Here is a 27,768-nt window from a genome sequence, read left to right as displayed (position 1 = left end):
ATAAAATGCTTATATTGTTAAAATTTCAATTTCAACATAGTATAAAAAATTAAGATCGCTAACAGTTAAAATATTGGCTCCAAAATCAAAAAAATAAAAAATAATAAATAAATAAATATAAGCTCCATTTTTGGCGGGAACATTTGAAAATATTTTATTCTAAAGGGTCTGGGGTCCGCTGGACCCCGGGTGGCATTTAAGGGTTAATCACAAAGAATTAAAAAAGTAACAGTAGAAAATAAAAATATGTAATTAAAATAAAATAAATAAATTTTTCTTGTAAAAATACTTGGCGCTGCTTTTGTTTCCTCATAGAGGAAGCTTTGTTTTCGTAAACTTCGTATATGAACCTTTGATGGCGTATAAAGTTGGGTCTAATCAATCAAATTTAAAAAAATTATATATGAAATAGGAGTAGAAAAAACCAAAGAAATAGTATATTGTACAACGAGTGGGAAAAGTGGTCGATTCTGAATGAGTGTGACTCGCTTCGCTCGTGCGACCATCACACTCATTTGGGCTCGACCACTCTTCCCACGAGTTGTACATACTATTTTTCCTAACAAGAGCGTGAAATAGGCCTTGTTCTAGGCGCCAAATGGGGGGGTTCGGGGGGCGAAGCCCCCCGATGGGGTCCGGGGCAAAGCCCCGGTGGGGCCCAGGGGCGAAGCCCCGGTGGAGGGTTCGGGGGGCGAAGCCCCCCCGACTAAGACAAAAAATAAAATAAAAATAAAACATATTTTTTTTATTGAAATAAAAGAAAGTAACAAATTTCACATAAATTATGATATTTTATTTATATTATATTAGAATAACAACAAATTGCAGTTTTAATCACAATTGTATAATCTTTTCAATTAAAATTATTGCTTCCCAATCTCAATCTTACAGTTGCTACAATTTGAAATTTGCACTGTTATTTTGGCAGATGTATTGGGAATTTCTATAATATTTTCCGACAGATTTTCAACAATGTAGGGTTTCGCGGAAAGCGCTGGCACATTAACCGGTCCCAATATTGATCGTGCTGGCTTGTTTGGTTTCAAGTCCAATGTAATTTTATTACAAGTCGCGATTTTTCCGTGGAAAGAATTTTTTACATATCCCTCTGCAATCGTGGTGCTTTTCCAGCCGCCATGACGTTTCAGCTCTCCGAGGTCTCCTTCTCCCTCGACCAACAACGTGGCGGATGTGCGTCGGAAACTGTGGCCTACACATTAAAATCATTTAAAAAATTTGAAAAATCAAGTTATCAAATTTAAAAAAATTGAGTATTTTACCAGTGTATAATTCAGCATTTTCCAACTGTAAATACGTCGCAATCTGTTTTGGCATGCCGCTGAACGTGTTTATTCCGATCGGCTGCACCGAGCATTTTCCTTTATTAAAGCGCAGGAAAAATCGGTCAGTGGTTGCTGATTCAGGGCGAAGTGCCATGTACGTCTTGACAGTCGCTGCGTGCGCTTCGTTAATCACGAACGACCGTTGAATCCCAGTTTTCGTTTTGGGTACGTTTATCAAAATTACCTCGTCTTGTATTTCAACGTCGGATCTTTTCATGTTTGTTAGTTCGTTGCATCTGCAACCTCCGCACACGCCCATGATTGTTATACAACCTGTATAAATTTTTTTTTTGATTTTCGAAGTATATATTATTTTTTTTATGAAGTTTATGGACAGTTTCTTGTTACTGCTTACCTTCATTGCCAGGTATTGATCGTCTGAAGCATCATTCAGAAATTTGCTGATGTTAGTACTGGTGAAAACTTTGGCTTTTTTTGGACGATGGCCTTTCGTTTTCTTTTTTAATAAAGCACGCAACTCTTTATATTTACTAATGTCCACGTTTTGTTTCGTTTCGATTACAGCTCGGAGCATTGAATAGCGAGACCACAGGGTCGTGGGGGCCATATCTTTTAGCTTAACGTTAAAATACGACAAAAAACAATCTTCCGAGAATAACGATGTTTGTTTTTCTTTTTGCCATTCTAGCTTGTAGGCCGCGATGTATTTATCTCGAGATGCATCCGGTAGCAAATTGCTTCGGGCCGTAGAAGCCTCCGCGCGAATTTCGGGCGGCGTAAAATAATCCTCGTCACTGCTCAAAATCTCCATGATTAACAACGCGAGCAAAATGTGCATTGACGCGTAATGAAACGTAACTTCACGACGTAAAATAACGTGAAGTTGCCGCTAACACCCGCGGTCACCATGAGACATCAATAAAATGAAGCCATTTCTTAATGCTTACAATTTCATTTCTCCACTAGTTAAGAAATGGCTCCATTTCTCAACGCTTACGTCATCGATTGAGAAATGGATCGTTTTGCTCACTCAAAACAAGCGCGAAAAGCGGCCTATTTCACGCTCGCGTTAGGAAAATATTATTTTTTGAGTTTTTGATGCCAATATGTTCAGTGTTTTAAAACGTCGAAAAATTGCGTTAAAAAGAATTTCCGTGTGCGTGTGCGTGTGCGTGTGCGTGTGTGTGTGTACGGATCTGATGTCCGTGGTTACTCTAACTTCCGCAAATTTTTAGATATCAGGTTATTTCTAATTCTATTATATTTTTCAGTCTCTTCTATCCCTATTTTATATATAATTTTTTAAGATTTCGTTGATTAGACCCAGCTTTATACGCGATTAAAGGTACATAATTTTTTGAAAAATGTCTGATAGTTATAACTTTCGCAAATTTGGAGATATCGGGCTATTTATAAAATTTTGAATTTTTTGAAAAATGTCCGTGGTTGCTCTAACTTCCGCCAATTTTGAGATATCGGACTATTTATAATTCTATTATCTTCTTCGGTCTTTTTTACCCCTATTTTATATATACTTATTTAGGATTTGGTTGATTAGACCCAGCTTTATACGCGATTAAAGGTCCATATGCGAAGTCCATATATGGACCATGTAGCTTGAACTCCCAAAGTCAACATCGATTTGACATTGCAATTGTAAAACTCCACTTGTGCTACTAAGCTGACCTTTTTTCAATTCATAAAAAGGTTAAATTAAAAAATAAATAAAATTAAAATTAAGTTATCACAGATATTTTGCGAAAATTTAGAAATGCTTAACAATTAATGGATTAACAATTAATTTTCTGTCTAATATTTTTTTCTGATATTTTGTCTAATATTTTTTTAAATATATAAATTGTCACGTCTTTTTCGCGCCCGAGGCGCGCGACGGATCAAAAGGGGGGAAGGAGAGAAGGGTGGTGGGCCTCTCCGACGATTCCTCGCACAGTCCGGCAACTCGACACGAAAATTCTTAATGTTGGGCGCCAGACGCGTAGACACGCGTCCACTAAGTACGCTAAACCCGAAAGGAACGCAAAACGCAAGGAATCCGGTGTGCGAGAGATCGGCCAGCTCGACCTAACGGTTATGGGCGGGGTTGATGAAGGGCAGCGCGGTATTCGGCGGGGTGACGCCTAAATCACTAACTCAGGCAATTAACAAATGAATAACAACGTTTATTCGGAGGAATTTCTCCGGTGAGAGAGTCACTGCCAATTCGGCTTTCATTGTTACCATAATCAAATAAGCAGATGATCACGCGGATGTCAGAAATGAAACTAACAATAATCGTCACGCGGAGGTAAGAAATGAACGGAATATTACGTTAATTTACAGTAAACGCGCGGAATGCGCCGTTATCAAATCAGAGGATAATAGTAGAAAATTAAACTTACAACTAACATAGAATATCGGCAAAACGACACAGCCGAATACGCAATAATTGAAGTAAACGCGAAATAATATCAATAGAAAGTACGGTTGAACGCGAAAGATCGCGAAATCATGGTGTGTCACGCTCGGAGCGCGTGAACGCCACGTCCAAAGCCACGCAGGGATTCTGTCGCCAAATTCTTAATCCAGCGCAAGTAATAATCGCAGCGCAAACATCGTCCAAACGCAACACGCTATTGCCAGCGATATTTTAACGCGAAGAATGATGGGCAGAGGCCCTCGACATAACGCAAAATACTATAACTAACGCGAAAATACGAAGTTACCGCGAGTAACAATGAAATACAATAATAAACGCGAATGCTATTCTAACGCGAATCGTATCCTAACGCAAGTACTATCTGAACGCAATTATTCTCACGCGAGAATCAACCGAACGCAAGAAATCCAACGCGAGTCATACTCTAACGCAATCGTTAAGTCGACGCGACGGCATCCGATAACCGAACGCGAGCAATACTCCAACGCAATTAATAACGCGAGTCAAGTCAACGCGAATCATATTCCAACGCAATTATCCCAACGCAAGGAGCAACCGAACGCGAGTAATAGTCCAACACAACTAATAACGCGAGTAATGCCGCGTGCGGAATCTAAGTCCCGACCGTACGAATTACGACGCACAATGAAACACGCGGTCGCGAACGCGAAGGTCGCGAGACATGGCGAATTCGCGATCTCGACATCCGTTTTGGACACGTCTACCGCGATCCCCAGGGGTTTGCAAGTTCGGTCGCGATCCCATGGCCACGAAACCAGTCCGGCGCCCCTCGCTTTCGCTATCGATCGCCATATCAACGCCTTATCGGCGAATACGCTAATTACCGAAGTTATTCTTGAGCGAAAGCGCGGCCCGGAGGGCGGTGTCGTGGCTTTACATACGGAATATTACGCGAGGCAACCTCACCAGTGATCTGCCTCCTCCCGAGGGTATGTTGCTGCCAAAGGTCGGGCCGATCGTCGTCGTCAGAACAAGGGCTCGAAAGGCCGGGCGTACTGTGCCACGTTAAACGATTTATCTCGCTGGAGGACGATCCGAGAGTGCTCCCGAAAATTCGCTCGATGGCGGAATCGATAGCGCGCCCCACTCCGGGCGTACGCGGCCCTGCGACGCTATAGCGCGGACCAATTAGGGGTGAGCTCGCAGGCTCGCGACGTATCCTTGTGCAGGGCCGTCAATCACGGCTCCCGCAGGACGCTTAATAGTTCCTCGCTCGCGCGGTGATTTCGCCGGGATTTTTCCCGGCAGTGGACGGGACGCTAATGTCTCTGTGCTCCCTCCGTTTCGGTCCGGGAATGGGGCCACCCATCCCGGAGTCCGGTCTGCAGATGAGGAAGACAGGTGAAGTTTATTCTGCCCCGGCGTCCGGGGCCCCGCTTCTACGGGTCCGTCCGCCGCTGTGTCACGCGCCGCGCGCGTGTCCTCCTGCGCTCCCTTGTACTCGTCGGCCCGCGAGTCTCGCCGCGGTCCGCCCTCGTCGATCGATCTATCATTTCGATCCTCTCGGTCGACTCCGCATTTCGCGATCCGCTGCATGTCCTCAGGAACCCCGGTCTCAGCTCGGTGAGGCGCCACGCAATAGTACAAAAGAAAATAAAAAGGATCAGAACATGCAAACGCGCTTAATTATGCCCCTGGAGATCTCGCATCGACTCTTGGGACCGTCCTCGGGCGCGAAGCGAATAATTATTTGCCGAAAACCCGCGCCTTGTGACGGCGGCGGGGCGCTGCCACAATGCAGCGAAACTGCAACGTCACAAAATATATAATATTTAAAAGCAGAAGAGAAAATTTATTAAAATATTTTAAAATGCATATAATTTTTTTATATTGTATATAATTAATTTGAAATACATTTAGAAATATCAAATTATGTCAATAAATTATTTTACTTTAATTATTTATTTTATTTCCTTCTTTATTTTAATTTTTTTTCATCCTCGTCATTCTTTCGCTTTTGTTTTCTCGAATCCCTCAAATCAACATTTGATTCTTTTGCTTCCTCATAGAGGAAGCTTTGTTTTCGTAAATTCGTATATGAACTTTTGATTGCGTATAAAGTTGGCTCTAATCAACCAAATTTAAAAGAATTATATATAAAATAGGGGTAGAAGAAACCAAAGAAAAGATTGTTTTTTGAGTTTTTGATGTTAATATGTTCAGCGTGTTCTAAAACGTCGAAATATCGCATTAAAAAAAAATGTTCATATGTATGTATGTGTGTATGTGCCAAATTTACCGAAGTTTCTATAACTCCAGAACTAATCAACCAATTCTTAACGAATTATATATAAAATAGGGGTAGAAAAGACTAAAGAATATAATAGAATTAATAAAAATTGTTAATAATAAAGGGGTTACCGATTTCTGTAAAAAAAAACAGCCAAGTTTACTGAAATTTCTATAACTCAAGAACTGATTAACCAAATTTTAAAGAATTATATATGAAATAAGGGTAGAAAAAATTGAAGAATATAATAGAATTAATAAAAATTGTTAATAATAAAGAAGGGGTTATCGATTTCTGTTTAAAAAAATCTACGTGATTGCTTTAATTTCCGCAAATTTTGAGATATCAAGCTTAATTTTTTTTTATAGATAGAGTATCATTAAAGGTAGGTTGGTGTTGAATTTAGCAAGGATCGGTGAAGGGATTACCGATTTCTGGCTATTTTTAGAAATGTCCGTGGTTGCTCTAATTTTCGTAAATTTTGAGATATCGAGCTTAATTTTTTTTTATGGATAGAGTATCATTAAAGATAGGTTGGTGTGGAATTTGGCAATAATCGGTGAAGGGGTTACCAATTTTTGCCTAAAAAGTGTACAAGTTATACATGTAATCTTATATACAAGGTATCATTAAAGGAAGGTTGTTTTGAATTTGACGAAGATTGGTGAAAGGGTTACTGCTTTCTGCTTAACAAATGTATAGGGTAGACCGAGGCGAATCGGATTACTAATTAGCACGATAAAATAGCTCGTTTGAAATAAAACACTAACAAAAACTGTCTTAAAACTTATATTGATCCGATTCGCCTCGATCTACCCTAAGTTATTTGATGGATAGAGTATCATTAAAGGAAGATTGTTATTTAATTTGGCGGAGATCGGTGAAGAGATTACCGATTTCTGCTTATTTAGTATGTCTTTCTTAATTTTTTATTTCTTTTATTTTTAATTTTTTTCAACATTTTCTCTGCACATCAAAAAATTATTGTATTGTTATATTCTTTTCTCAGTTTTTTCTACTTCTATTTCATATATAATTCTTTAAGATTTGGTTGATTAGATCCAGCTTTATACGCGATCAAAGGTCCATATGCGAAGTCCATATATGGACTATGTAGCCTGAACTCTCAAAGTCAACATCGATTTGACATTGCGTCAACTGTAAAACCCCACTTGTGCTGCTAAGCTGACCTTTTTCAATTCATAAAAATGTTAAATTTAAAATGAAAAAAAGTGCAAATTAGAAAATTGCACATTGCTTCCTCATCATTACAGATCTCTACCATTGCTCCTATTTAATTTCGCTCTATGAGGAAGCCAAACTAATAAATACTAATAATTATGCATTAAATAAAATACAAGCTTCCTCACAGAGGAAACTTTATGAGCAAAATAAAATAGGAGCAATGGTAGCGATATGTAATGATGAGGAAGCAATGTGCAAGTTTCTAATTTTTTTACTCCCTTCACATTCTTTCCTAAATTATTTTTATTATTTTTTATTCAAAAATTTGAGTATTTTATTAAATTTCTAGCAGAGGTCTAGCAGCGCCAAGTTTTTTTACAAGAAAAATTTATTTATTTTATTTTAATTAACCCTTAACTGGAACGCGGGGTGTCAAACACCCCAAAACAAATTTCGTCAAGTTTAAACATCTTTCTCGGTCGGATAATCTATGAATTTCGCTTCCAAACACAATTCGAATCTGACGTATAAAATTGATACCTTCACATGGGGTGTTGAACACCTCAAGAGCAGGAATTTTTTTGAAGCCTCAAAACTAAAAATTTCATAGTTTAGGCTAATGGGTATCATTTTCCAGTGTTTAATGTATGTACTTGATTTCTTTCAAGCCTATTGGAGCCTCCATTTCGCCGTACCCAACGTTCAAAGTGTGTGGGGTGTACAACACCCCGTGTGCAGATAACGTTCGATCGCGAACGTGTGCCAGTTAAGGGTTAAATATTTTTATTTTCTACTGTTACCTTTTTAAATCTTTGTGATTAAAATGATTCTTTGTAATATTATAATTTTGTGTTAAGGAGAATTAAACTTACTTGGGTTGGAATAGGAAGACCCTTGAATGAGAGCACAAAGATATGTACCACTTGGGTTTTATTTTTTAAAAGTAGTTGCACAACATTTATTTTTCAAAGCAATATACTAGGTGCGCAACTAAGTTTCCGGGTTTCACACATAGATGGCACCAATAACACATGTACTCGACTTACATGTCTGAAGTTGTCTGAAGTTATAGCTTGGACATCTGTTAACAATAACCAGTCGTTATATAAACACATATCGCAACGCAAAAATATTTTTTCTAACAACGGAGATGTCGAGTTTTGTGCCAAATAAACAGCATTTGCGGGAAGCTTTGCTTTTCTGCTTTAACTTGAAAAAAAATGCAGCTGAAGCACGTCGTTTGCTTGAGGAGGCCTACGGCGAACATGCACCATCGAAAACTACCTGTGAAGATTGTTTTAAACGCTTCAGAAGTGGCGATTTCGACACTGAGGACAAGGAGCGCTCCGGAAGACCAAAAACAATTGAGGACGCCGATCTGCAAGCGTTATTGGATGAAGATGATACGCAAACACAAGATCAACTTGCGGAGGCATTAAACATGACTCACCAAGGTATTTCCAAACGTTTACATGCCATGGGAAAAATTAAAAAGGAAGGAAAATGGGTGCCGCATGAGTTGACTGAGAGACAGATGGAAAATTGAAGAGCCACTTCCGAAATTTTGCTTTTGCGGCATGAAAGAAAGAGTTTTCTTCATCGAATTGTTATTGGCGATGAGAAGTGAATATATTTAGAGAATCCCAAACGCAAAAAATCGTGGCTTTCACCTGGTGAAGAATCAACATCGACGGCACGGCCAAATCGTTTTGGAAAGAAGACAATGCTCTGCGTTTGGTGGGACCAGAAAGGAATCGTGTACTATGAGCTGCTGAAACCGGGCGAAACTGTCAATGGGCATCGCTACCGACAACAACTGATTAATTAAAACCATACATTGCTCGAAAAACGGCCAGAATGGGACACGAGACACGAACGAGTGATATTGCAGCACGACAACGCTCCGTGCCATCGCAGTTCCATCGTCCAGGACACCATCAAAACGCTGAAATGGGATCTGCTACCGCACCCGCCGTATTCGCCAAACCTGGCGCTTTCCAATTATCACTTGTTCCGGTCGATGGCGCATGGCTTGGCTGGGCTACACTTGACCAATTTCGAAGAAGTGCAAAATTGGTTGGATGAATGGTTTCAGTCCAAAGACGCGTCGTTTTATTGTCGCGGTATTCATGTATTGCCAGAGAGATGGCGAAAATGTATAGCTAGCGAGGGACGATACTTTGAATAAACCATTTTTTGTATTTCTCTTGAAATTTTCCATTTTTTATTGATCAAAAAAACCCGGAAACTTAGTTGCGCACCTAGTATATATTCTCTTTGTAATTGGCGCAATTTAAAGATTTCATATATTTTTTTGAAATACATATTACTTAGGTTAAGTTAGGTTAAGTTAGGTAACGCAATTTTGTGATATAATTTTGTTAAGGAGAAATAAAGCTAAGTACTACCACTTAGGTTGGATTTACAAAATACATTGTACTTGGCGCCTTTTTTTACCTTTTTTGATATAATTTTTGTGACGAGTTTAGTACAATATAATATACTATATATTAGTATATAGTATATACATATAGTACATAGTATATAGTATATGGTATATGGTATATAGTATATAGTATATAGTACTAGTATATATTAGTATAATATAATACTTTATTTCTGCTGAACATACATCACGATCTAAGGATTATTAATTGAGCTTTTTATAAACTCATTATTAAAAGAGGTTACTACCTTAAAATTACCTTAAAATCTTTACAATATTACGCACAAATATCCTAGGTAGCAGAATCCTAGGGACGTCAAATGAGGTATTAATTCTGTCTTAATGACGTCTCTAACGGTCTAACGTCATTAAGACGTCTTTAGACGTCATCTTGCTACCTGGGTATACTACGTGTATTATAAGCGAGATGCTTAGGAATTGCATTACGTGAGATTACTTCCCAGACAGCACAAAGATGACAAATTTTTTCATCATATATAACACAAAATATATAACACAAAAATACGAATTGCCACCTGGAACGTACGCAGCTTATACATGGCAGGAAAACTGGCAAATGTCGAAGCAGAAATGTCCAGATTGAACATCGATATATTAGGACTCAGCGAAGTTAGATGGCTGAATCTGGTATGCAGAAAACAAGCAACGGTGTCATATACTACTCTGGAGGCTCAGATACCGACCATAGATATGGAACGGCCATCCTTGTAAATAATGTAGTTGCTGAATCAGTTGCAGAGTTTATACCCTTAAATGACCGGGTTATGATGCTGAATCTGCAAACCTCGCACCGAGCGCTGAATATCATACAAGTGTATGCGCCAACAAATGACAAGACGGATGCAGAGATGGAAGAATTCTACTCCAAAATAGATGAAGCTATGCGGCTCACAAAGAGAGGAGAGTTAAACATGGTCATTGGTGACTTTAATGCAAAAGTCGGATCTGGTGCAGAAGATGATACCGTAGGACAGTATGGCCTGGATGAAAGAAATACTAGGGGAGATAGACTCGTCCAGTTTTGCGTCGAAAATAATCTCCTTGTCGCTAATACGTTTTTCAAGCAACATCCTAAAAGATTATACACCTGGAAGTCTTCTGCTGATGCCAGAGGAAAAATCATAAGAAATCAAATTGATTTTATCCTAATAGGAACGAAGCTGAGGAAATATGTGCAAACAGTAAAAACATATCCTGGTGCAGATATTAACAGTGACCACAACCCAGTCGTCATGGACTTCCGGATGCGACGTCTTACAAAAGTCAGGAAGGCGAGAACACCGAAAAAGATAGATATTGGACAGTTGCAGAAACCAGACATGCGGACATACGTGAGCTCCAGACTCGAGGATGAACTGAAGGAAATTCAGAGACCGAAACAAACCACAGTGGAGATAGAAAGAACCTGGGATAAGATAAAGACCACCATAACGGAGATACAGGTTCAGGACATCGGATTCCCAGAGGTAGGAAGGAAAAAGGAGTGGATGACCACGGAAATTTTAGAGCTCATGACCGAAAGAAGGGTACAAAAGCCAAATCCTCTGCTATACAAAGAAATCAATAGAGAGATCAGGAGAAAATGCAGAGAGGCAAAGGAACAGTAGTTAGGGAGCTGGGTGCCAAATCGGTATATGATTTGTTCATGTTTCATATCGATAGGGATTAAAGTTCAGATCAATACGAATCGATTTGGTCCAGTCAATTAAGATCCTACGTCGCTGCGTTTTTGCGTTACAGCGCTTCAAAATTGTAAAAAAAAAAATGAGTACTAAATCATTTGCTCATGTCTGCCTCTGAGGCTGATGGTCAAAATCATCCTGAAAACGAAGAAAATCCATGAGGCAGACATCCAGGGCTCTGCATTATCACGAGACGTAGTTGTAAAAATGTAAAAAAAAAGCTCTATTAAGTCATTTGCTCATGGTTCTAGTTGCGTCCATTCGATTCATTATGACTCCCTGAATACGAAAAAAATTTGGCAGACATTTTGCTCACTGATTTTGAACTGTACAATTTTTTGAAATTCAAGGAGAATCAAAGGAAAGCGGGTATTACGGCTGATTATTGTTATTATTAATAGTTTTAATATTATTATTTTGTTTAGTAATTTTTATTAACTCAACCCAACAGGTAATAAAAAAGTAAAAAAAAGCACTTGTAGCTTGGCGCGAGTGTCGAGTTTTTCAAAAATATATTCAAATGGTCTGCCTTTGGAATATCAGAGGCCTGGATGTCTGCCTCATCGATTTTCTTCTTTTTTATAAGAAATCTAAACATCAGTCCAAGAGGCAGACATGAACACATGATATAGCACACCTTTTTTTTTAACATTTTTGAAGCGCTGTCAATTGACAACGCAGAGGCAACATGCTGGCAGACCATTTTTCTGTGGTCCTTCACATTGTCTTTAATCGAACAATTCAGGTCTGCCAAGTGTACACTTCATATACACTTTTTTAAATCATAAAAAAAACTTGAAAAATTGATTACTACTAAAGTCAGAGCCCTGGATGTCTGCCTCTTCGATTTTCTTCGTTTTCAGAAGGATTCTGAACATCAGCCTCAGAGGCAGACATGAACAAATCATATAGTACCCCCTTTTTTTTAAAACAAATTCGAAGCGCTGTCAATTGACAACGCAGCGCTACCATGGTGGCAGACGCAGTCCTTAATGTTTCTTATGGTACAATTATCGCTATTAATAATGTCTGCCACATGAACAAATCATATAGAAATTTTGGCACCCAGCTCCCTAACTACAGTGGATGTCTGAGAAGTGCAAGGAAATCGAAGTACTTCAAGAAAAACATGACGCGTTTAATGTGCACAAAAAAGTAAAGGAAATGACAAATCGTGTCCGAAAGCATCAAGTTCTAACCCTACGGGATGCTAACAACGAAATAATCACGGGAGTGGAAGCAAAACTGCAAGTATGGAAGAGATACGTGGAGGAGCTCTTTGATGACGATAGACCAAATACGCCGCCGCAAGTAGATAAAAACATAAGTGAGAACGGTCCAAAAATTACCAAGGACGAGGTTGTCTACGCAATAAAAGCTCAGAAGAACGGAAAAGCCACTGGCCCAGACAGCGTATATGCTGAAGTCATCAAACTGATAGCCGACCGAGAAGGTAAGGGACTGGATCTACTGATCGCACTTTTCAATGCGATTTATAGATCAGGTAATATCCCTTCCGACTGGTTGAAATCGACATTTATTACTCTGCCAAAAAAGACTCAGGCCTCACGCTGTGATGACTATCGCATGATTAGTCTCATGTCTCATGTTCTAAAAATATTCCTTAGAATAATTCACACCCGAATCTTCAAGAAATGCGAGTACCAGCTGGATGAAACCCAATTCGGATTCAGGAATAGTCTTGGCACCCGCGAAGCGTTGTTCTCCTTGAACGTACTAACACAAAGATGCAGGGACATGAACATCAATGTATTTGCATGCTTCATTGACTATAGAAAAGCATTCGACTGCGTCAAACATCATAAGATGATAGAGATCCACAGAGCGACTGGGATCGACAGAGAAGAAATACGCTTAATCTCAAACCTCTACTGGCAACAAACCGCAGAAGTTAGACTGGAATCAGCAACATCGGAAACAACTCTCATCAAGAAAGGAGTGCGGCAAGGATGTGTCTTATCACTACTACTATTCAATATATACTCGGAGGCTATTTTCAAGGAAGCTCTAGAGGGAGTTACTGGTGGAATTAAGATTAATGGCAGGACGATTAATAATATCAGATATGCTGACGATACCGTTGTGTTAGCAGAGAACATGCAAGACTTGCAAAACATGATGGACCGCATAGTTCGACACAGTGAAAGCTTTGGCCTCTTCACGAATACTACGAAAACCAAAACCATGGTTTTCTCAAAGACACATGTGCATGCACATCTGATTATTAAGGGGGCAATTGTGGAACAAGTCTCGTCCTTCAAATATCTTGGAACCATCATGACCAGTCTATATGACCCTAAGAAAGAGATCAGATCAAGAATCGAGCAGGCTAGAAGAATATTTACGAGTATGAAGACGTTCTTCACGAGATCGGATCTAAGTTTGGATCTCAGGGTCCATATGATCAGGTGCTACATATTCTCTACCCTGTTATACGGTTGCGAAAGCTGGACTCTTGATCCAAATACGGAAAGGAAAATAGATGCTTTCGATATGTATCTGTACCGTCGTATGTTGCGCATATCATGGGTAAATAAAATAACTATGGGTGCTACTACTTATATCTAGACGGTATTCTACCTTAGTCTGCTACTGGTGCGTGAGTAGGAGTTGGCCCAAGGATCGTGAATCGCAAGGAGGATAGTGATGTAGGCAACACAATTAATATATGTTTTAACCAAGTATATTTATATATCTACAGGTGGTTAAGTGTAAGTGTGTTTAGAATCGTCGATGCTTAACCTGGAAACCGCCCCTCTGTTTGGTTTGAGTGGCGGCGTCCTTTTGTTCCTTTCTCGGGCTCGTCTGTGTACCGGTGGCCACGTACAAAGGTGCTCTTGGGGTCTGATCTCCAGGATCGGTCGAAGTACCCACGTCACGCGTACGCTTCTTTATGTTGATGGTTGAACTGACCGTTGGACGCATGCTAGGCCGCTTGGGCGGAGGAACGTGAGGCGGCTCTTGAGTGGAAGGTATTACGCTCGTTACAGGCGACGACTGGGAAGAGAGAACAACCTTACGTTTCCTGACTGTAAGGGCTTGCAGAAGTATTGGTTGCGTCCGCCGACGCTTCGTAGGATCTCCATCTTTGGAGATGAACCGTTCCTCAAACAAACGTGGCGTCTTGCCTTGGTAGGTGGACTTGCCAATCCCGGCGTGCGATGCCAGGATGGGAAATTGTTGATGAGACAGTAGTCCAAAAGTAACCTCTCTTATTCACGACGGCACTCCGTACCGTGCTAGCTGTCAGGTGCTCTGCGAAGATCAAGCGGCCAGGCGCTGTGATAGTCGGCAGGCGGCTCGCGCCGTAGAAGCGACCGAGCGCTGTGATGGGTCGGCAGGCGACTTGCGCCGTACAAGCGACCGAGCGCTGTGATAGGTCGGCAGGCGACTCGCGCCGTAGAAGCGACCGAGCGCTGTGATAGGTCGGCAGGCGACTCACGCCGTAGAAGCGGCTAGCGCTGTGTAGACCTGGTTCAGGCGACTCGCGCCGTGAAAGCGAGCTAATGCTAGGATGGGCGCTTAACGCCGTAGTTACTGAGCGTCTAGGCGCTTCTAATCGAGGCGACTGGCGCCTAAGAATATCTGATTCGGCCCCGTAGTGGGTCTCCCTTTATACTAGTCGATGCGGAATCTTGAACTCGAGAGAATGCACGGGCGATGCGACGCCTAGCGGCGTTGCCGCGAACTGCCGGTATTACAGGCGCCGCGCGTGCGTGTACCAATGGTGGCGCATACCGCCACAATAACCAATGAGGAAGTCCTCAGCCGTATGCAGAAACAGAAAGAACTCATGTTGGCAATCAGGGAGAGAAAGACGAGATATATAGGACACCTGATGCGAGGAGAAAGATACGAACTCCTGTGACGAATCATCCAAGGCAAGATTCAGGGGAAGAGATCCATCGGCAGGCGCCAAAATTCCTGGCTGAAAGACATCAAAAGATGGTTCGGCTGTACTTCAGTGGACATCTTTCGCATGGCCGTATCTAAAACTATGTTGGCCATTTGGATCGCCAACCTTCGAAAGGAAATGGCGTCATAAGAAGAAGATCCAGAAGAACGTATAATATATACTAATCAGGAACAATAATTACTAACGCTCATTGAGCTGCTTTCTCTGCTGAACGCTACCATAATTTTTCAACGCTCCAAAGCCTAAGTCGATCCTACTTTTAGATTAGATGACTGTTCCATAACTTGCGCATGCGCATTAGAAAAAGAGTCATGTAAGACATCTTTTAGACGACTTTTCGTTCAGTCAAACGGTCGACTTTTCGTGTAGTCGAAAAGATGTCTAAAAGACATCTTAGTCGAAAAGATGTCTAAAAGACATCTTTTCGTCTAGTCGAAAAGATGACTGTAAAAAAACATCTTTGCGTCATCTTTTAGTTTTATGTGCTGTCTGGGTTTTGTTCAAAAGATGTTATGGAGAATATTATATTTTACTTTTTTATAAAATAGCGTTAAAAAATATATTTTACTTTCTGGGTACCTTTCGTATTTGTATTTATTACTTTGATTTTTACGTCTTGTCCTAAATGGACGGTAAATTCGTGAATCATCGATCTTCTCTATTTCTAAATCATTAGATTTATAGTTTTCTGCATTTCAGACTTTAGATTTGATTTGATTTTTTTATTTGTTTAGTTTTAGCATTAAATATTTTTAAATTGTTGGATTTTTAGGCTATTATTTTAATCAATAGTATAAAATAATGATTATTGATATTTATTATTGCATACAATCGATTTGTTTGCATCGTGGAAATTAATTTATACTTTATTAATTACAATTGTTTAGGGTCCAGCAAAATATTTCCAGTAAGCCAAAGACGTCGAACATCAACAGGTCTGAAAGTTATAAGGAGCGGATACATCACAAGGTAACTAAATGCATTGTTTATAGATAGATATTCAGCCACGTGATATAAAATTGTAGCGATTATTAATTTACAATGAAGATTTTTTATTCTACCTAACTGACTATCCTTATTAATTATAATTGGTACGACGTTTCGACTATTGGTTTTGGTCAATTGTAATCGTTATTATTTTAATTTTGGTCAATCCTTTTTAAAATCACTGTAAGGAATTTGTATATGTGAGGGCTTGTGCCGTCGCAATAAGTGGATTGCGTATTTTTTTTCCTGGCTTACGCCGAAGTTTATTTTGACTTATACAGAAATGTCGATCTTCGCTGTTGAACGTAACATGACAAAACTAAAACCTAAGAAGAACGAGGGAAGAGAACAGTAGACGACGAGAGCGCTACCAACAATTTCGTAAACTAACTAAAGAGGTATACGCATGAGTCGACGGGAGCGCCCTCGTATATAGTGAATAAGAATGGGCGCGAAAGTAAATTAAACTAAAGAGTGGAAACGCAGTTAGCGTGAACAAACCGCCGCCCTTGAAAGCATCGGCTTTCAATAGAAATGCGTGCAAAAAAAATTTCTTAAATCAGACACTAGAAAAAAAAACGCTACGATAGATCGCAATGCCAATCGGTCGGATAAAGTGTTGTATGTAGCATAAATAAATAAACGAACTTATTAAATAATACAAAGCATAATATGTAAAGTTTACTTAATCATTAAAAGGAAGCAAGCATATGCGCGTTATGGGGCGTTTATAGGTTCCCTTATTCGTACGAACTGTGACAGTGCGAATAATGCCGTCGTTACCGGGATGCACTTCAGTAATCCTAACTAGAGGCCAGGATAGTGGAGGGATATTGTCCTCGATTAACAGAGCTAATTGTCCAACATGTACTGGGTTTTCCTTAGTTTGCCATTTGGTTCGTTGTTGACAGTGGTGCAGATATTCTCTTGACCAACGTCGCCAAAAATGTTGTCGCAACTGTTCCACATATTGCCAGCGCGAGAGGCGATTAATAGATACGTCTTCAAGGGATGGCTGTGGATAGGACGTCAATGGAGACCCTATCAAAAAATGGCCTGGTGTCAAAGATGTGAGATCCGCAGGATCAGTAGACATAGGAGTAAGCGGTCGGGAATTTAGAATTGCTTCAATTAAAATGAGTAGTGTTTCGAGTTCCTCATAACTAAGGTAATTTTAAAAAGATGAAGTTTACTCTTAACCGCGGCCTCCCAAATTCCGCCATGATGAGGTGCTCTGGGTGTTATAAAGTGCCAGTTGATTTTTATGCCAGTGATATAATCAATGATTTGTTTTCGACTTTGCTGATCGCTGAATAATGTCGCTAACTCACTTAATTCTCGCTCAGCACCTACAAAATTTAAGCCATTGTCCGAGTAGATATCCGTTGGATAACCTCTTCTAGAGACGAAACGTTTGAAAACATTTAGAAAGGCTTCCGTCGATAAACTAGCAGCAAGTTCGATGTGAACTGCCTTTGTGGCCAGACAAACAAAAATTGAGATGTAACATTTTAGCAACTTAGTTGTTCTTCTTGATCCGACCTTGTAGTAAAAAGGACCTGCGTAGTCCACACCGCATTTCTCAAAGGGCCGTTGAGACATTGTGATTCTAGAAGTAGGCAGATCTGCCATGAGGGTGAAAGTTGGTTTTGGTGAGCTACGGAAGCATGTGATGCACTTGCGAGTAAATTGACGAACAGTGTCTCTTGCGGAGACAAGCCAATAATTCTGACGGATGGCGGCAAGTGTGGCCTGTGGGCCTGCGTGAAAATGCCTCTCGTGCTCGTACTTGATGATGGGACGTGAGAAGGGATGTTTGCCAGGTAATAATATAGGATACTTGGCGTTGTAAGAGATGTGCGATAATTTAAGGCGGCCACCTACTCTCAAAATTCCATTTTCGTCAATAAATGGATTTAGTCGAAGCAAGCGACTCTTCTTGCTAACTTGCTGCTGTTGCGTTAGTGATTCGATATCTTCAAGAAAATGTGATAGTTGGATTCCTTTCACCAATATCTGTGTGGCATGATTTATCTCCTCAGTAGAAATCGGTTGATGTATATCAGAGATTGTAGTAGTCTGCGCATCGTCTGGTCGACTGCGCTTACGTTTTAATGCGTTAATAAATCTAAAAATGTGAGAAACTACTCGTAGGAGCTTCATGAGGCTTGAGAATCGGTTAGACAAATCAAATGACGATTGTTCAATAATGATGGCAGCGATAACCGTTGACTTATGTTCAGAAACGTTTTTCTTGTCAATAGTATGTGGAGACTCTGGCCAGTTTTCTTTGTCGAGACTTAACCATGTAGGTCCTGTCCACCAAAGAAGTGAACTGGGCAGCAGCGTTGGCATCACTCCTCTTGAAAGCAGATCAGCAGGATTATGTTGAGTACTTACATGGTACCAATCCTTTATGGCAGTTAACTGTTGGATTTCGCCAACACGATTAGCAACGAATGAAGTCCACGTGCGGCTGATAGATTGCAGCCAAGCAAGTACAATGGTCGAATCGGTCCATAAATATATTGAGCTTATTTCTCGTTTTAGAGATTTTAAAACCTTGGTGGTGAGCTGGGCTAATAGTAATGCTGCACACAACTCGAGACGTGGGATAGATAAGGTTTTGAGCGGTGCGACGCGATTTCTTGAGCAAAGGAGGCGTGTTGAATGTTCTCCATCCTGAGAAGTAGCGCGTAAATAGATGCATGCGCCATAGGCTAGCTCGCTAGCATCTGCAAATCCGTGGAGCTCTAAACACTTGTATTCATCTAGAGCAATGACTCTACGAGGTATGATAAGATTTTGCAGTGCGGATAGCTCGCTTTCATAACGCCTCCACTTGGTGAGGATGTCCAAAGGGACGGATTCATCCCAGTCCATTTTGAGACGCCAGAGTTCCTGGATGATAATCTTTGAAGTAACTGTAGTCGGACCGAGGAGACCAAGAGGATCAAAGACCAATGCGATTCTGGAGAGAATAGTCCTCTTAGTGGGTGATGACAAAGGTAGCAAGTCAACAATGCTGGAGAATTTGAACTGATCAAGATTACAGTTTCATATTAATCCTAATGTCCTCGTTTCACATTCCTTGTCGGATGAAAGAACAAACTCCTTTTGTAGAATTTGCTTGGTCCGAAGTGTGGGATCGTTCGAAGCCCATTTTCGGAGCTCGAATCGTCCTTCTTGAAGGAGTTGAAAGGTTTCAGTCTTGATGGTTAAAGTCTCTTGCAGGGTGTCCGCGCCAGAGACCATGTAATCTACGTAGAAATCGTCCAGTACTGTAGTAGCTCCAATTGGAAATTTAGTAGCACCATCCTCCGCTTGCTTCCTGATGGATCTGATAGCCAAAAAGGCCGCAGAAGCAGTGCTATATATAAGGGTGAGCGATTTACAGACCTTTATGGGTTCATCTGTAGAATTCCGCCATAAAAAACGCTGAAGACATGTTTGGCTCGGATCGACCAAAACCTGCCTATACATCTTGTTGATGTCAGCGGTTAAGGCATACTTGTACGTGCGGAATCTGCACAGAATTGAGAAAAGGTCGTCCTGAATGGTAGGACCAACCATCAGGGCATCATTCAATGAGATCCCAGTAGTCGTTTTGCAAGAGCCGTTAAATACGACCCTTAATTTGGTCGTGGTGCTTGTTTCTTTGTACACTGGATGATGCGGGAGATAGAAAGGTTGAAGGTTGCTGGTGGATTCCGAATGATGGTTTATCTCGCGCATGTGTCCTAGATTTAAGTATTCTTGCATGAAAGCCTTGTATTCAGCATAGATTTTTGGTGATTTTATAAGACGTTTTTCTAAAGACATGAAGTGTCGTGTGGCTACTTCCATGGAGTCTCCGAGATTTCTTAGCTTGTCAGGTTTGACTGGTAGTTGCACTATGAAGCGTCCTTCATTATTGCGCCTGGTAGTATCCATAAAGAGACGTTCGCATTCTTGCTCTTTAAGTGATGTTCCGGAAGAAGAAGTGATATTTTCAACTTCCCAAAATCTGCTGATTGCACGATGTAAGTCTTCCATGATAGCCAAACAACTGATAGCTGAGTTGTGTGATTGTGTGGCGTTTGCTAAAGGACCTGAAATGATCTAACCAAGATGTGTTTTTTGGAGAGTTGGTTGTGTTCTCGATGATCTGATTTGTCCTGCGCAAATAAGCTTCCAAAACAATTCTGATCCAATGAGCATGTCAATATCGCTAGGAACGTTAAAATTGGGATCGACAAGCTTTATAATGTTTGGTATCTTGACCTCGTGATGATGTATAAATCTTTGTGGTAACTGATGTGTGATCTTTGGTAGAATTATGCATTGTAGTTTTTCGCTAAATCTATTAAAACGTGATTTGACGCATACATGAATTGCCCTTTGCGCTTGAATAGATCTGTCGACTATGCCCGAAACTGACATCTGAATTGGTTGCTCTTTAATGTGTAAGCGATTGGCTAATTGCTGCGTTACAAAATTTACCTGAGAGCCGCTATCTAACAGTGCACGGCAAGAGACAACCTGATTGTTGGAATCAAATACATGTATAATGGCAGTAGATAATACGGTATTGTGAGCACGCGATTGTTGATCCGATAGGCATTGCGTAGCGATAGGCTGTGTGTCTTGTTTTGCCTCAGATGATTGAGGTTCATTCGAAATCGATGTTACAGTATTTGACGCGCTTGACAAATGTAGCAGTGTATTGTGTTTTTTCTGGCATTGCCTGCAAGTACTCGAATTGCAATCTCTGGATCGATGCGCAGTAGACCTCAAGCAATTCATGCACAATTGAGCCCTTTTTACAATCTGAATTCTTTTTTCGACTGGTAATTTGAGGAAAGCCTCGCAGTGATACAAAGCATGATTTTCTTTGCATTGAGGACAAGAGAAATTAGATGTGATAACATTCGTGGCAGAAAGACTCTTTGATTTGTTGGAAGGCTTTGACGAAATAGCAGATTGGCTGACTGACATCTTTCCAAAAATTGCATCGAGCGCCTGGCAGCGCTTTGAAAGAAAATCTGTCAGTGACTTTAGGTTAGGTACCTCATTATCGGGAATACTGGTTTCCCACGCTTTTTTGGTTGTAGAATCAAGCTTAGAGACAATTATGTGAATAATCAAATCATCCCAAGACTCTGTGGGTCTTTTTATGGCTTTAAGAGCCCGTAAATGATTGAGAATGGTGTCTAATAATTCGCGTAGATTAACGTGATTCTCTTTTGTTAGCGCTGGTGCGTCGAATATGGCTCTAATATGCTTTTGAATGATCCAGCGCTTGTTATCGAAGCGTTCCTTTACCGCCGTCCATGCTTCATGGTAGTTATCCGATGTGGTTTCGATAGATTTTATTATTTCTGCTGCTTTGTCCTTGAGAGATGAACGCAGATAATGGAATTTCTCAATTTCCGTAAGAGCATCGTTGGTGTGGATTAACTTCTCAAAAGTGTCCTGATATGAATACCAATTGTCATATGCACCTGAAAAAACTGGAAGGTCAATCTTTGGTAATTTAATACGCGATTCTCTTGTTCCGTTGGCAAATGCGTTGCCTTCACGAAATGGCGTGGCTCGATCCTCGTGACGATCAAAATGTTGTAAAATTGATTCATAACGCGACATCAAGTTAAAATATGGAGTCTCAAAACTATCTCTGTGTTGTATTTGCTGTGCGAGAAGGGCATCTTTGTCAGTGATTGATTCGTCTCCATTTTCGAGAGGTTCTATTCTGGTTTGAATGAGATCGAATTGATTCCACAGCTCGGATAATTTATTTTTACGTTCAGCAATATCGTGTCGCGAACCTTGTTGTATGTTGAAACAATCTAAGTAAGTTTTCAGACGTGTTGCAGCGGCTCTTATGTGTGTTCGCTTGGACTTGGCTTCTGAGAGTGTCATTGAATCCATCTTATAAATTTGTAACTAATGCATCTAATCACAGAGACCGCTTAGAGACAAAATGCTAGTGCTATGCAAAGCGTAAACGAAATATGTATCAATGGCCGATCAATGGCACAGGAAATGGCTGACCGTTAGTCCAAATGCGACAAATCTGGCGATTGGCTTACCTCAATAACGTGCGTGTTGCACGAACAAAGATCAACAATGAGAATGCTCTGGCAGTAAAGCGTTCTTACCCGTAATGCAGCTTAGGCCTTGTGGCTACTTGTAGGTTATGTACCTTTGAATACGAAATTCCTGAAATATCAATCTTTGCGATACTGAAATTCGTTGTGCATGTAAGTCCGTATGGCTTCCGTAGGTTGCTGGCTCTTTTGTATGTATCCGAAATATCCGAAAGAATCCGAAATATCCGGCTCGAAGGACCATGTATATGTGAGGGCTTGTGCCGCCGCAATAAGTGGATTGCGTATTTTCTTTTCCTGGCTTACGCCGAAGTTTATTTTGACTTATACAGAAATGTCGATCTTCGCTGTTGAACGTAACATGACAAAACTAAAACCTAAGAAGAACGAGGGAAGAGAACAGTAGACGACGAGAGCGCTAACAACAATTTCGCAAACTAACTAAAGAGGTATACGCATGAGTCGACGGGAGCGCTTTCGTATATAGTGAATAAGAATGGGCGCGAAAGTAAATTAAACTAAAGAGTGGAAACGCAATTAGCGTGAACAGAATTTATTGCGGAAAATATCTCAGCCAGGGTTCGAACTTGGACTTCCCTACATTCCGTGACGGGCGTCTTTACCAACTCGACTGAGGCATGTGGTGATATTGCAATAACTAGATCCAGGTTCTCACCTTGGCTTGGCAGGGATAATATTTTTCGCAATAAATTTTTTACAGTGATTTTAAAGAGGATGCTTATTAACATCGAAAGTTACATCAATTGAGAAGGACCAAAACCTATGGTCGAAACGTCATGACGATTATAATTAATAAGGATAGCTAGTTAGGTCAAATAAAAATTCTTTATTATTAATTATTCACTGATGAAGTAAAAGTTTCTGATGTGATTTGATTATTATATTATTATATGGAAGTATCAAAACTTAAAGATCAAATTTAATATAATTTTTATTTTTTTTCAAAAAAGCTATGCATAATTATAATATATGGAATTTTAATCACAAATGATTGCATGTCCGAATTGGGCATGGAGGACATGGAGGAATTAAGATCACGGAGTTTGTTTGGTCTCAATGAGTTAATGTAAATGCGATTATAATATTAGATACATTTTTGTATAAACTGTAAAATTGACTTTGTTTTACAATGGTTTATATTATAACTTCCTAAAATGTCGATTATTTCTCTTAAGAATATCTAATATTTATTATATAATTATTAAAATTAAAGTCATGAGCTACGTGATATTTTCTGCACATTTTTCAAATGTGCAGAATGTTTCTTAATATTTTGAAATATTGTAAACTGTTAGCACGTGGATCATTTAGCATATGCCGCTACGTTATTCGGTAGAGAAGAGATCAATGATGTTAGTGTAGTTCTCATTTAAATTTAATTTGTAATTAAAATTGCGTTTCTCCAATTACAGCGACAATTGAGAGAAAAAAGAAAGACCAGTGATCCGAATCTGTCCAAAACAAAGTAAGTAGTTTCGAATGTTTATTATTATTGTTAAAGTTGACTATAAATTCTCGAATTATTGAATAATAATTTAATAATAATATGAATTTAATAATAATTCGAAATTCATAGTATTTTGTGCAATTGTTCTCACTAACCATATAACGTTAAAAGCAAAAGACCATGTAATTTTTTTCTTCACAAACGTGAAAATAAATTAATTCTTTCATGTTTTTTGCTATCCGTATTTGATAACATAGATATTTAATATTATGTTCTGGACTGAAGGGAGAGTTTCTTACATATTTTACTACTTAGCGTAGGTAATGAAAGAACCAATTTATTTTGATAAATATGAAAAAGAATTTATCAATTTTTTAAACGACATGAATACGTCATAGTTTTGTAAGGAATCTAGAGCCTTAATTTGAACAAAATCTTCTATTTTCAATCTTTGCGTCCAGTCCTTTTGTTAGTAAATACTAGGATATTAACAATTATTATTTATTTGTATTCATTGTGTTAGTTTAGTATTTTGGATATACCTTCCTTCTTAAACATCTCCTCGGCGTCAGCTCTGCGGTCAAATGTACACTATCACTATTTGACATCTGGCACGACTGTCACTATAGGTTATAACTACTGAGTGCGTTGAACGCGCTGTACCGTGTCTTTTGATAACCTCCTGGCCGATAAATCTATATCGACCTAATTTACCTAAATAGAAATTTTCCTCCTGACCGATAAGTCTATCGACCTAATTTACCTACTAGATCGATAATAATGCGCGCGCGACTTATCGGAAATCAAGAGCCATCTACCGTTGAAAGTAGTGAAAGTTACGTTTCTCTGATTGAGAGACGACGACGACGTATCTTAATATGAAATTTTCACATTTGGACTTTGCATCGCAATATCTCCGCTCGTAGGACACGTAGCGGAAAAATAAAAACACTCTTCTTTATAAATCGACCCCAAGCTATCGATCAAGCCTACTTAGAACTTGATCCGTTCACTCGTTATTGAGATCTCAACATCTCGAGTACTCGCAACTCGTCGCGTCGCGTAAAAGAGTCACGGTGCGGTCTCGCTTCGCGTGTACTTGGCGCGAGACACTACTGTGTCTCTTGATCTAATTAATTTCGTTATTTATTTCTATCTTTCTCCGCTTTCTGCTGAGAATTAAGGATGTTCTGGCGTTAACTTTCTAACATTGACAATATCCTGAAAATTTAATATATTGTTTCTATTTATTATTTAAACATTTGTGCAAAACCTGAAACCGATTCTCTGACCGGTTCACAAGTTATTCGACTTTTAAATTTTGCATGTGTTCTTATGGAATATAGCATCATATTCCCACTAATATAAATGAAATTATATAGAAACACCATTGTCAATATTCTGAAACTTTTTTTATGTGTAAATAAAATACTGAGCAACGTGTCTAAAAAAAGTTGATATTGATTGACTATCTCGTTCTCGAGCTATTAATAAAAAAGCAATGCAAAATTCAGAAAATAGGCTATGATACACACTTTGACTCCCGAAACGTGGCAACAGTGTAACCTGTATCTAACCTAACTCGCGTTGGTGCCGGGTGCAGGAGGGCTAACGAAAATAGAAAAATAAACTAATGGAGTGCGGTGTTGCCTGTTTACCACATTATATTAGACATTCTATTTTGATTTGTATAAAGGGCTACAAAGATAAATATTATGCCAATGACATTTTTTTTACATATCTTATGTGTTTTAAAGTATTATTCTTTGTCCGGTATATATTAAATATTACTAATATACACAACGTTTCTTCATTTCTTACCAGTTGATTTCAGGTGAAATTCGCGTCTAAAAGTTCTTGCTGACAATTACAAAATTTGCAAAATATGCAATATATTTATTTGTAGTGCCAAATATATCATACTAACTGCATTATTTAAGTCCTCTACACTATACGAGCACATCAATTTCAAAAAACCAAAAATTTTTGAGTCTATATAAGATTAGCTCGGGAAGTACGTACGGAAATTAAAAAATACCGTTTTTGTAAAAATGGTGCACGTTTGAACAAAAAGTTTTATGACCTAAAAATGAGTGGCATTACCCCTTAAACGTTTTTATTTTCTTATTGACATTATCCGATTAGCAGAGCTTCGGTAAACTCGATCATCTTTTAGTTAGATCTATTATGAATATTTGTGAGATAATACAATTCATATATTGCCAGTCAGAGTCGATTATTACTACTCCTTTTTATGAATATTTTTCTCGTAACATTTATTAGCTCTTATAATAACTTATCTAATATATAACAACTTATCTAAGTCTAATTAATTTAATATGAGGCCACATCTCTATCTTCTGTCATATTTCTGCGCATTTTTTATTGACTTTAAAGTTACATTTGTGAGTTACATGTGTGTTGTACTCTGTTTTTATTCAATGCTGAACATCTTTCTTAAGATTTTTTCTTTTTCAAAGACACACAATGTTATTTATCGACTTAATCAAGTTCAAGTTTACGTTTCAGATGTATGATAATACTGTATGCTAATACTGAAAGAGTCAGAATTCTTTAAAACTCTAGTGTTTTATTTTCGTGATGCCTATTGAGGTGACTAACATATATTTGCGAGTGTTATATTTTTTTATCTTTTTATTTTGTCGGAACTACTGTTGATTGTGTTTATTAATGACTTTAAGTATATCAAACAGTCTAAAATCTTAAATCATGTTTAAATTATAATTGCCGGCTATGATATTCTGTCCGATGTCTTTCTCCCTTCTAAGATAGAGGTAATTCTTTTTGTCTTAGCTTTATACGTTCTTAGGTTTATATTCTACCGTACTTGCGGTAATATAAATAAAACTTTCGCGCATCATTTACCGCGCTGGTTCTTAGTTAGCTCGGTTTATTCGTGCGGATTTTCCATTGGAACTTATACTTCACATTTAAAATTTTTATTTTTAAAATATTCTCCACAGTGACAATAAAAAATTATTAATCCTAATTTTTTATGGATTTTAATTCTACGCTCTAAATTAGAAATATTTTAGCAGGTACCTAATTTTTCGCTAAACTCCTTCCTAAAGGCCCAACATTTTGGGCCTTTTGGAAGGGGTTTAGCAAAAATTGACTTGATACAAAATATTTCTATCTTGAGCCGTAGAATCAAAATCCGCAATAAAAAATGGGGATTAATATAAGAAAAAATTGACTTGGGCCTGACTGAGCCCATATAAGGCCCCAGGCCCACAATGTGAGTACACTCCTGAATAGCTATTTCAAAACCCTACAACTTTTATCAGAAACACTTTTTCAATATTTTGCGTTTTTAATGCGTTTTTAATGCGTTCAAAATTCAGAAAATTGTTTTTCTTTACAAAAACTTGCACCAATAGCAGGGTAGCAGCTAGTAACAGCAGTTTTTTGTTGTTTTCATTAAATAATACTTCTACAACATACAATATGTCTGGTCGCAGAACTCTACAGAACTCATAAACTTTTCTCTACGTTTCTTAAATTTTCCGTTGCAATTTTACGTTCATTTTCGTACAAATCATTGTTTATTGATATTACATAAATTATTACTATAAATTTTGTAATACGTGATAATATTCTACTTACTTCCAGCTGTCGAATCCATTTTTTAGATTTGGAATTGTTTTATTTTTATAGTTTTGGCGTCCTCCTGAATAAAACGTTTAGAACTCGGCTCCGAACACGACACGTCTTGTTCGAGCGAGCATCACTTTTGAACTGAAGTGTACGAGCAGGTATAAGGGATAGGACGCTCTTTAGTCTAGAATTTGACCTTCGGACTATTACTCAAACAAACCCACCACTTTAAATCCTCGGAATCGAAACTTTATTTTTCGACTTTTGGCCAGCTTTTTGGGATTTGGCCTCACTGCGCGCCGCGTCGCGTAGTGTTTTCTTTCCACTATTCTATCGAAATTGT

At 39.0% G+C, this 27,768-nt stretch overlaps 2 protein-coding genes across 2 annotated transcripts in view; one reads left to right on the top strand and one right to left on the bottom strand.

Moving 5' to 3' along the window:
* The window catches only part of Rhogef2 (Rho guanine nucleotide exchange factor 2), a 249,483-nt gene that overhangs the window by 161,746 nt on the left and 59,969 nt on the right, over window positions 1–27,768 (top strand). Inside the window, exons 18-19 of the mRNA XM_071717917.1 lie at window positions 16,151–16,232; window positions 23,773–23,825. Of these exons, the coding sequence (XP_071574018.1) occupies window positions 16,151–16,232; window positions 23,773–23,825 (135 nt within the window). The remainder of the gene's footprint in view (window positions 1–16,150; window positions 16,233–23,772; window positions 23,826–27,768) is intronic.
* LOC139779522 (uncharacterized) lies at window positions 20,352–22,160 on the bottom strand. Its single transcript, XM_071717916.1, has one exon. It carries the CDS (start codon window positions 22,158–22,160, stop codon window positions 20,352–20,354), a length of 1,809 nt encoding a protein of 602 aa, XP_071574017.1.

This window comes from Temnothorax nylanderi, unplaced genomic scaffold (genome assembly GCF_030848795.1).
Source record: "Temnothorax nylanderi isolate EJ_2023f unplaced genomic scaffold, tnyl_v1.0 TNYL_tig0229_pilon, whole genome shotgun sequence".
Taxonomy (NCBI): domain Eukaryota; kingdom Metazoa; phylum Arthropoda; class Insecta; order Hymenoptera; family Formicidae; genus Temnothorax; species Temnothorax nylanderi.
The sequence above is the reverse complement of the archived record's forward strand: the minus strand, read 5'-3'. Positions and strand labels throughout refer to the sequence as shown.

Coding starts and splice junctions, on each gene's coding strand:
- LOC139779522 (XM_071717916.1), bottom strand. CDS start 22,160: ATGGATTCAATGACACTCTCAGAAGCCAAGTCCAAGCGAACACACATA.